The 12,043-nt window shown below is 42.6% G+C and overlaps 1 protein-coding gene across 1 annotated transcript in view; it reads left to right on the top strand.

The window, feature by feature from the left end:
- The window catches only part of LOC139544466 (collagen alpha-1(XXVII) chain B-like), a 205,405-nt gene that overhangs the window by 21,835 nt on the left and 171,527 nt on the right, over positions 1–12,043 (top strand). Inside the window, exon 4 of the mRNA XM_071351593.1 lies at positions 3,589–3,642. Coding sequence (XP_071207694.1) covers positions 3,589–3,642 — 54 coding nt within the window. The remainder of the gene's footprint in view (positions 1–3,588; positions 3,643–12,043) is intronic.

The following is a 12,043-nucleotide window of genomic DNA, read 5'->3' as shown; positions in this document are numbered from 1 at the left end:
GGGACGGTATGAACCAGGCCAGGAAGAAGATGTACCAAGGGGCGATGAACCATCTGTCGGGGCTCAGCTCTGTCTCTGTGCTTTCCCCAACGCCATCCTCCTCCAACACCTACAAGCCGATGGCGAATTCTTTTGAATACCTTGCAAGCAATCTTAAAACATCTCCATGGGCTCCTTTTTGAGTTTAATGTTCACTCAAAAGAACTGATTTAATAAACATCTCAATCTCTCTAGCACATACACACCACGGTGTCTGTTTTCAGATGTTTGAACTAGCGCTGCTAATCATTATGATAACAACACAGGCACAGGATATTTCCCAAGCAGAATTTCTCCCATACAGAACTGAGCTGATTTCACATGTTTTAACTACATCTGCTAAACATAAGATCACACACATTGAACAAAATGACTCACAGTGAGTACGTACAGTGCCTTCGGAAAGTATTTAAACCCCTTGACCATATACACATTTGTTACATTGCAGCCTTGTTCTAAAATGTATTAAATTGTTTCCCCCCCCTCAATCTACACACAATACCCCATAATGACAAAGCAAAAACAGGTTTTTAGAAATGTTTGCAAATTGATTAAAAAGAAAAAACTTAAAATATCACATTTACATAAGGATTCAGACCTTTTACTCTACTGGGTTGACGCACCTTTGGCAGCGATTATAGTCTCGAGTCTTCTTGGGTATGACGCTACAAGCTTGGTACACCTGTATTTGGGGAGTTTCTCACATTCTTCTCTGCAGATCCTCTCAAGCTCTGTCAGGTTGGACGGGGAGTGTCACTGCACAGCTATTTTCAGGTCTTTCCAGAGATGTTTGATCGGGTTCAAGTCCGGGCTCTGGTTGGGACACTCAAGGACATTCAGAGACTTGTCCCTAAGCCACTCCTGCGTTGTCTTGGCCGTGTGCTTAGGGTCGTTGTCTTGTTGGAATGTGAACCTTCGCCCCAGTCTGAGGTCCTGAGCACTCGAGCAGGTTTTCATCAAGGATGTCTCTGTACTTTGCTACGTTCATCTTTGCCTCGAACCTGACTAGTCTCCCGCTGAAAAGCATTCCCACAGCATGATGCTGCCACCACCATGCTTCATCGTAGGGATGGTACCAGGTTTTCCATCAGATGTGACGCTTTGCATTCAGGCCACAGTGTTCAATCTTGGTATCATCAGACCAGACAATCTTGTTTCTCATGGTCTGAGAGTCTCCCTGGGGCCGTCCAAGCGGGCTGTGATGTGCCTTTTACTGAGGAGTGGCTTCCGTCTGGCCACTCTACCATAAAGGCCTGGTTGGTGGAGTGCTGCACAGATGGTTGTCCTTCTGGAAGGTTCTCCCATCTCCAAAGAGTAGAGCTCTTTCAGAGTGACCATCGGGTTCTTGGTCACCCACCTGATCAAGGCCCTTCTCCCCCGATTGCTCAGTTTGGCCGGGCGGCCAGCTCTTGGAAGAGTCTTGGTTGTTCTAAACATCTTCCATTCAAGAATGATGGAGGCCACTGTGTTCTTGGGGACCTTCAATGCTGCAGAAATTTTTTTGGTACCCTTTCCCAGATCTGTGCCTCGACACAATCCTGTCTCGGAGCACTACGGACAATTATTTCGACGTCCTCGCTTGGTTTTTGCTCTTGACATGCAATGTCAACTGTGGGACCTTATATAGACAGGTGTGTGCCTTTCCAAATCATGTCCAATCAATTGAATTTATCACATGTGGACTCCAATAAAGTTGTAGAAACATCTCAAGGATGATCAATGGAAACAGGATGCACCTGAGCTGAAATTCAAGTCTCATAGCAAAGTATATGAAATACTTATGTAAATAACGTCAGTTTTTTTTAATACTTTTGGAAAAAAATTAAATAATGATTTTCGCTTTGTCATTATGGTGTATGGTGTTTATTTAATACATTTTTGAATAAGGCTGTAACATAACAAAATGTGGAAAAAGTCCAGAGGTGTGAATATTTTCAGAATGCACTGGATGGGTGTCTGTCCGATGTTTTACATACACTACCATTCAAAAGTTTGGGGTCACTTAGAAATGTCCTTGCTTTTGAAAGAAAAGCACATTTGTTGTCCATTAAAATAACATCAAATTGATCAGAAATAAGGTGTATGTCACGACTTCCACCGAAGTCGTTTCCTCTCCTTGTTCGGGCGGCGTTCGGCGGTCAGCGTCAACGTTCTTCTAGCCATCGTCGATCCACTTTTCATTTTCCATTTGTTTTGTCTTGTTTTCCTACACACCTGGTTTCCATTTCCCTCATTTATTATTTGTTGTGTATTTAACCCTCTGTTCCCCCCATATCTTTGTGTGGGATTGTTTATTGTTGAGGTTGGCACGCTTCCGGCTGGTTTGCGCCGGGTTTATTTTATTACCCGTGCTTTGTGGCAGCCTGTACTTTGTACTTGTGTTTTTGTACTTTGTGCTGCCTCACTGGTTCGTTGGGCATTTGTTTTGTGACGCAGTTGCGTTCTGTGCAATTGATTGCCTTAGTAAAGTGCTTTGTCCACTCATCTCTGCTCTCCTCTGCCTGACTTCGATGCACCAGCTGCACTCACCTCTTGACAGGTAGTCAGCTGGAACGCTTTTCAATTAACAAGTGTGCCTTGTTAAAAGTTAATTTGTGGAATTTCATTCCTTAATGCATTTGAGCCAATCAGTTGTGACAAGGTAGGGGTGGTACACCGAAGATAGCCCTATTTGGTAAAAGACCAAGTCCATATTATGGTTAGAACAGCTCAAATAAGCAAAGAGAAACATCAGTCCATCATTACTTTAAGACATGATGGCCAGTCAATCCGGACAATTCCAAGAAATTTCAAGTCGCAAAAACAATAATGCACTATGAAGAAACTGGCTCTCATGAGGACCGACACAGGAAAGGAAGACCCAGAGTTACCTCTGATGAGGAGGATAAATTCATTAGAGTTAACTGCACCTCAGATCGCAGCCCAAATAAATGCTTCATAGAGTTAAAGTAACAGACACATCTCAACATCAACTGTTCAGAGGAGACTGCGTGAATCAGGCCTTCATGGTCGATTTGCTGCAAAGAAACCACTACTAAAAGGACACCAATAAGAAGACGAGACTTGCTTGGGCCAAGAAACACAAGCAATGGACATTAGACCGTTGGAAATCTTTTAGACTTTTGGTTCCAACTGACGTGTTTTTGTGAGACGCAGAGTAGGTGAACAAACAATTTCCGTATGTGTGGTTCCCACCGTGAAGCATGGAGGAGGAGGTGTGATGGTGTGGGGGCCAACAAGTGCTCAGCATATGTGTAAACTCCTTCAAGACAGTTGGAAAAGCATTCCGCATGAAGCTGGTTGAGAGAATGCCAAGAGTGTGCAAAGCTGTCATCAAAACAAAGGGTGGCTACTTTGAAAAACTTTTTGGTTGCTACATGATTCCATGTGTTTTTTCATAGTTTTGATGTCATCACTATTATTCTACAATGTAAAAATGAAGAAAAACCTTTGAATGAGTAGGTGTGCACAAACTTTTGACTGGTACTGTATATCTTTTTTTCCCCATTAAAACAAAACAAAACAATGTGTGTGTGCTTTTTCTTCCAGGGCCCTCCAGGACCACCAGGGAAGTTAGGCACACCAGGGAAGAGTGGTCCTCAGGTAAGCCTCTATTTCATCTCCCTGTCCCCAGTGTTGTTTGTTTGTTTGATTGTCTGTCTCCTCCCCTCTGTTAGCCAAGCTGTTTCACCTCTCTCCTTATACATCCCCTCTACCTCTCTTCCCCTCTCCCCCCTCCATCCCCAGGCCTGCTAACCTAACATAGAAATACCAGATCTCTGCTCTGAAATAGAGTTCTGTGGGTATAGTGATGGAACTGGTCATATAAGCAAATAAGATATGTTGACTAGTCAAATCAAATCAATATTCCTTGGCTTACTGTGTGCATTCGTGTCTGCTGTTTAACGTGGTCTGTTATGACGGTTGCTGCCACTGCATCAGAGGTCCAAACAAACACACACTAATCACCACCCCAAGGAGGTAAAAGGGGCTCTGCTACTCAGACACACCACCCCACCCTTCGTATGCATTGCAGTCAGATTGACCCTAATAAGTGTAGGGCTGAGAGCGTTGACCTCGAACCCCCAGGCATAAACAGGAAAACTCACATAAAGAGACCTTTGAAAAGACTACCTATCTGACAGGATGCCTAACAAAACCTCTAAACACAGAGGTGGTAGAGATAGAGAGAGAGACTAGTTAATCCTGTGGTAATAACAATGTATTTAACTGTTTTGGATAACATACAATGATGTATAATGCCAATCTACCCACGGGACACATCAGAGACCTTCTGTTCTCATATCAAGGATACACTCTGCTCTCGCGAGTGAGATGAGATGGGGGTGCAGAAAGAGAGAAGGGGTGGGGGTATAAAAAGAGAGATGAATAAAGACAGACAACGAGAGAGAGATTGAAATAGAGACAGAGAGAGACCGGGAGAAATACTAGTTGACTTTGGTAATAACATACAATGATGTATAATGCCAGTCTACCAGTGGGCCACATCAGAGACCTTAACAAAAACATATTCACTTAATTGGGGCATCCAGAACTAGCTATATATATATATATATATAGGTCACACTCACCTCAGCCACTGTGGAGACAGCTGCTTGTCTCTCCTCTGATTCATTTTGCGTCTCTCGCAAGTCCCATAAATGTCAATGTGTAAAATACACATAATAAAAACGTAATATGTTTATGAATATCAACTTTGCACAGCACTATAACAACTGTGTCAGTCCTATCAAAAGATGAGTACTCACATTTTGTGATACGGTGAAGTGGCACAGTGTTCCTTTCTTTTCTACATCGAGGTCTGTCAAGGTTCTGACAATTCTCCTACAGAAAAAATACATTTGGCATATTAGGATTGTGAGCATGTCCGTCCCAGAGAAAGCCACAATCGGCAATCTGTTCAGTGTTCTGGGCTAACTGGGTGACAGTTGCTAGCTACATTTTCAAGTCAGCTCGCCAGCGAATTAACCTCTCTGGGATATGTGGGACGGTAGCGTCCTTTCTGGCCAACATCCAGTGAAAATGCAGAGCGCCAAATTCAAATAAATTACTATAAAAATTTAACTTTCATGAAATCACACATTCAATATACCAAATTAAAGCTACACTTGTTGTGAATCCAGCCAACGTGTCAGATTTCAAAAATGCTTTACGGCGAAAGCAAACAATGTTATTATCTGAGGATAGCACCCCAGCTAACAATCACAGACCATCATATTTCAACCCTCCCGGCGCGACACAAAACGCAGAAATAAAGATATAATTCATGCCTTACCTTTGATGAGCTTCTTCTGTTGGCACTCCAATATGTCCCATAAACATCACAAATGGTCCTTTTGTTCGATTAATTCCGTCGATATATATATCCAAAATGTCCATTTATTTGGCGCGTTTGATCCAGAAAAACACCGGTTCCAACTTGCACAACGTGACTACAAAATATCTCAAAAGTTACCTGTAAGCTTTGTCCAAACATTTCAAACTACTTTTGTAATACAACTTCAGGTATTTTTTTACGTAAATAATCGATAAAATTGAAGACGGGATGATCTGTGTTCAATACCGGAGGAAAACAATGTGTAGCATGCTTTCTGGTCACGCGCCTCTAACAAACAGTACACTTCACTGGAGCCTCATTCTGAACATGGCTACTTCTTCATTTCTCAAAGGAAAACCCTCAACCAATTTCTAAAGACTGTTGACATCCAGTGGAAGCAATAGGAACTGCAGGAAGGTCCCTTAGAAATCTGGATTCCCAATGAAAACACATTGAAAAGAGTGACCTCAAAAAAATAAAAAATAAAAATCTGAATGGTTTGTCCTCGGGGTTTTGCCTGCCAAATAAGTTCTGTTATAGTCACAGACATGACTCAAACAGTTTTAGAAACTTCAGAGTGTTTTCTATCCAATACTAATAATAATATGCATATATTAGCATCTGGGACTGAGTAGGAGGCAGTTTACGCTGGGCACGCTTTTCATCCAAACGTGAAAATGCTGCCCCCTATCCTAGAGAAGTTAACTTGACTTAAACTAACGTTACCTCTAAATGACAAGATAATGTATAATTTCTTAACGGTAGCTAGCTAGTTATATGAACTTTGGCGCTTGTGCAGTGGAAACATGTTATGTGCTAAACATGTGTATTCTAGCTAGCTAAGGTAGGTTGTTATCAAACGTTAACACTCACTGTAATTTCCATCTTGTTCAAGTATATTTGTGAACTCCGTCTCTTTTGTTCTTCTGTGTTAGTGGAACACTTTCTTTTCGGCATAGTTAGTCTAATTCGTAACGACAATCCCGACCTTAGCTTTAGATAGCTAGCGGCGCCTTTTTTGCCTATATTTTGCGAGTGTCTTTATTTACAAACGTACGGGTGACGTAGCTCGAATTTTGCTGTCAACGAGTCACCACAACGACAAGCGGAAAGGTTGGACAATTAGATTTTCTAAAGTCAGTCAAACTTCCTCAGCGCATCTGACTGTGAGCTAGCAAACGCAAAGGACAGTGGCAAAATGCTTGCTGATCCAGCATACAGTATCATGCATTTTACTGTTGTGATCAAGACACAGACAGCCATAGTGTATACAGTGTGTGTGTGTGCATCTGTGTGTTAGGTAACTCTTTGTGTGTGTGTGTGTGTGAGAGAGAGACGTGAGGGAAACACCTCTTACTTCCATAGCAGAAAGTCCTCTGTCTGCATCTATTTAAGGGCATTTTAACCCCACCAGCCCTCTCACCTTGTCTGTGGTAGCAGGGCACGTCAGTTTCAGCCAGATACATTCAGCATGTAGCAAAACTGCCACCTGTAATCCATCTCATATAGAGAAGGTGCACCTTATCGAGGCCAAGGGTGGCTGAAGTGTGGTTCAGAGAGAGAAACGGGGATATACACAGACATCCCTCGCCCCCTCAGACAGCCAACACTGATCTACACCAGGCACCACAGAGGAGAGAGGAAGGGAGCGGGCAGGCTTAAGCTAATTTATATGTTCCCCTCAAACACTGCTGTCTGACCACTCTCTCCCTTGCTGGTTGACATTGCGCTTCAAACAAAACAGGCATCCACAGAAATCATATACAGTGAATTCCTCACCACATTGCTCACGCTCGTGCACGCTCACCTGCTCACATCTATGCAGGCAGACACGTACGCACCACACACACAGCTCTGTTAATATTGTGCAGAAGACATGACCCTCACAGGGAGAAATATAAAGAGTTTTATACAGGGCTCTGAAGCACAGTAAGGCTGCCTCTGTGGGCTTACGTTTCACACCTGCACATATAAAAGCTGCCTCTTAACTCCCCCCTAAAACAAATGCCTTTCCAGTCTCTCGCCGCTCGCCACATGTGCATACTGCAGAACACACTCAACACCACCCTCAGGCCAGATGGAGGAATGGTTTCCATTTGAAAGATAAGCTCTTGTTGTTGATTGCTGAAATAATCAATCGGTAACCCAATTTTATACTGCAGGTTTAGCATTCCTCACTTTAGATAGTTGTTAATTTCTAGGTTAGTCAACGACACTCTGAAATACCATAGTAGAATACTACTAGAGCTGTTGCAGTGACCATATGACCATCACTCCGGCAGTCATGTGCCATGATCGCAGTAAAATTTCACGTGACTGTTGAGTCACAGTAATCTTCTCTTATGTACTCTTTGTTTTGTTCGTACCCAATTTGCTAATGACAATCAGGCCCTAATGGCCTGGTACTCAGGGCTCTATTGTTCCTCTAATCACTCTGACATCAATGAAAATGCGATCTTAAATCACATCAAACACATCATCAAAACAATATGCTGCTTTTAAAGCTCACCTCACTGCGATGATCAGTTTGAAGAAAGAAGTTCAACAGCAGGTTGAAACTGAGTGCAAAACATGGTCATTGTGGATGTTGTTTCAAACACAACGAAATGGACAGCGCTTTCTAAGGTGAGGATTAATTCAAAAACATGCATATGCATAGGCCCGAAAAAACCATGTGCCATTATACAATACATATGACATATTACGCATGGCAGAAAAACATAAAACAAAACTGATTTAAGATGTCTTTTGTACAAAATTGGTCTAGACTATACTCCACAATTAAACAAATTTGAGTAATTGCCTTTGAGTGTGGACTGTATTCATTTGCATATGCTACGCTCCAAAATGTATATCCACGAGTCTGGGAGAAAATGTACAGTGCATTTGGAAAATATTTAGACCCCTTCCCTTTTTCCACGTTTTGTTACGTTACAGCTTTATTCTAAAATGGATGAAATATGTTTTTCCACATCAATCTACACACAATACCCCATAATGACAAAGTGAAAACAGGTTTTTAGACATTTTTGCAAATTTATTACAAATAAAAAACTGAAAAACCTACATAGGTATTCAGACCCTTTGCTATGAGACTGGAAATTGAGCTCTGCATCCTGTTTCTATTGACCATTCTTGAGAGGTTTCTACAACTTGATTGGAGTCCACCTGTGGTAAATTCAATTGATTGGACATGATTTGGAAAAACACACACCTGTCTATATAAGGTCCCACAGTTGACAGTGCATGTCAGAGCAAAAACCAAGCCATGAGGTCGTAGAGCTCCGAGACAGGATTGTGTCGATGCACAGATCTGGGGAAGGGTACCAAAACATTTCTGCAGCATTGAAGGTCCCCAAGGACACAGTGGCCGCCTCCATTCTTAACTGGAAGAAGTTTGGAACCACCAAGAGTCTTCCTAGAGCTGGTCGCCCGGCCAAACTGAGCAATCGGGGGAGAAGGGTCTTGGTCAGGGAGGTGACTCAATACTTTCCGAATGCACTGTATCAATCAACAGCTTGAACAAATTCCTTTACAGGCTTGGGCCCAGGTAACAGTCAACTTCTGGTTAGTGCAATTTGGATAAGTTCAAAATCTGTATATGTGCAATATCCTCCTGACAATTGTATACTCCGGTTTAGTGCGCACAGTTAGTGCAGAACCAAACCATTACATTTTTGTCAGGGGTCAATTGTACTATATGTACATGTAGGATAGGCTTGAAACTGGAGAGGGTACCAAGTAGGCATTTGGATATTTAGCATGTATTCCACTGAGCTGAGAGTTGAGGCTGTTTTGGTCACAGAATTGTGAAAGATCTACTTGTAACGGTTTTAAAGGTCTCTGTAATTCCAATTTTTAAAATGGGTATGGACAACTCTCATGTGGAACATGACTGTAATATTCTCCAAGCTATTAAAAACAACTCCATGTTCCTTCTCCAAGTCTGACATTTGTGCAGTCCCCAATGGGGCTAACGTGTTTCATGGCACAAGGGCATCCAGTTGGCAGGACTGGTGAAATCAGAGACGCAGTCTTTTAACGTCTTTATTGATTTGTGCTGAACCCTGATGAGACCAGTTAAAGTAAGCCAGGCAAAGCGTTTGAGCGTTTTACGTTTTTGATACTACAATTATGCTGTTTATAACTGTATGTTGTGTTGGTGTAGTTATATCTATGGTTTCTATGGTAATTCAAGTTTTAATGTCACGTGCGCAGACACAGTGACCTGCCTTTCTTACAAGCTCTAAACCCAACAATGCAGTAATCAATATCAATGTAGTACTAAAAAATAACACAAGGTTGAACAAAAACACACGAGAAATAAAACTAAATAATAAGAAGAGCACGAGAAGTCAGTAAGCTGCTGTGTATATATAGGGTCGGTTCCAACACCATAGTTTCAATGTACAGGGATACTGGAGTGATAGAGGTAGACACAGTGCATTCGGAAAATATTCAGACCCCTTGACCTTTTCCACATTTTGTTACGTTACAGCCTTATTCTAAAATTGATTTTTTATTTTTTATTCCCTCATCAATCTACACACTATACCCCATAATGAGAAAGCAAGAACGTTTTTAAAAAATACATTTTTACATAAGTATTCACTTTTACAGAAGTATTCAGACCCTTTACTCAGTACTTTGTTGAAGCACCTTTGGCAGTGATTACAGCCTTGAATCCTCTTGGGTATGACACTACATTTACCTTTGTTTCATCTGGCTGTGAACACATTGGACAATAGTGCAATATTGCATACAGAGTTTTTAAGGAGACATACAAAACAGGTCTGCTGAAACTCTTGTGGCCTTCTTGGATATATCTGGGCACCCTACTCTGCACTGGGGCATTATCTGAGCAGACACCTGCTTACTGTTGCTTTCATCCTTCCACTTGACATTGTGCGCTATATATTTTTGGACTGCTGCCAAACTTGAACTCTTGGATTGACTCTTTTTGACTCTCCCGTGTCCCGGTGTAGCTCTTGCCACCCTCCCTGCTTTCCATCGACCTGTACTGGAAACTACATTCCTCCAAGGTGCTTCTCTCCTGGCTATCATACTGGTAACACAGCCTCCATTGCATTGCTGATGGAACCTAGCCTTCAATTGTATTGAGTAAGTCACTGCGCTCTCCTTGCTGTTGTTATGCTGGTGAGTTTTGTGCCTTGGTTGTGTTTTGTGGGTCCTAGTACTGGCTGGTTTCGAGTCTGTGGTTGGGTTCTAGCTTGCTGCCCATGACTGTAGTGATCCTACAAACTGTGTGATTCAATCTAACTGACTTTCACACTGTGTGGGTTGATTAACTTTTAGCTGATTCTTTGACAACCTATTTTATTTGTGTGGATTTTAACAGAATTGTTCCAAAATGAGTCTACCACTTTCTGCCACACAGGGAAACTGACTTTTTCAAGATTGGCAGCAACCCCGTTCAGAGACTATGGTGAATGTTCCATCCCATGTAGGAGCTGCACCTATTTCGCACAGTTCTCTGGATAATATTGGCCAGCCAAATTTCCAATGTGGAAACTGTCAGCTTACTGAGGAATATCTGAGCTGGACGTCCAGAAGCAAATTGAGACATTGCAGAGCATCCTGGATAGGTCCCCCTCTAAGACCTTTTCCTCTTCTACTCCTCAGCCTGGTCGTTGTGCCACTGCCTCGCCACAATATTGCCACTCTCTGACTGACTGGCCAGAGCTGCCCTGCAGAGACCCCTCCCTAGTGAAGTCACCTCTCCCCTCCCATCTCACCTGCCCCCCCCCCCCCCCCTCATAAAGCAAGGACGCTTTATGAGGAGCTGGCGGATGCCACGGTTATCGATCCTGCATCCCATTGGAGGCACGTCACACACCGTAAGCCCAGCGCAAGGCAGCGGTCTTAGGTGAATGGGGCTGAAATGGCTTGGGGGGATCCCACCCTGCTGACCAAGAGTTTCGCCCACCTGCTTCCAGAGATTCCTGCTCCTTCATCCTCTACCCTGACTCCAGCCCAGGGGTCTCTACCACATATACTACAGCCGGCTCTGGTGTACAGGACATTACAAGGCTGCTTCTGACCTTTCTACGACAGATGCCGGGAGCTGATGCTGTCGTAGTCCATGTGGGGTCAAACAACATCAGGAGGGCTAGCTTGGAACATCTGAAAATGGATTTTAAAGAACTGATTTTAGCATTGAATGAGTCCAAAATGTGGCCAATTATTTCCGACCCAGTACCATTCAGCAGGCTACTGGCATTGCACATCTGGCTAAAAGATTACTGTAGCTCTGTTGGCATCACTTTTATAGATAACCTTTGTTCAGATTGTCAGTCATCCTACCAGGGTAGTTACAAAATGCACAGGAAGGAAATCATCAACATGTACTGATCACATCTTTACTAATGCTGCAGAAATGTGCTTTAAAGCAGTATCCAAATCCATTGGATGTAGTGATCACAATATAGTAGGCATATCTAGGAACACCAAAGTTCCAAAGGCTGGGCTTAATATAGTGTATAAGAGGTCATGCAAGAAGTTTTGTAGTGATTATAATGTTGATGTAAAGAATATTTGCTGGTCTGTGGTGTGTAATGAGGATCAGCCAGACACTGCAGAGTGAGTGTGGAAGAGGTAAAAAAATGATTGTTGTCTATCAACAATGACAAGCCTCTGAGGTCTTAC

The sequence above is a fragment of the Salvelinus alpinus genome, chromosome 18 (assembly GCF_045679555.1).
Source record: "Salvelinus alpinus chromosome 18, SLU_Salpinus.1, whole genome shotgun sequence".
Taxonomy (NCBI): Eukaryota; Metazoa; Chordata; class Actinopteri; order Salmoniformes; family Salmonidae; genus Salvelinus; species Salvelinus alpinus.
Note: the sequence above shows the minus strand (reverse complement) of the source record. Positions and strands in the feature narration are given on the sequence as shown.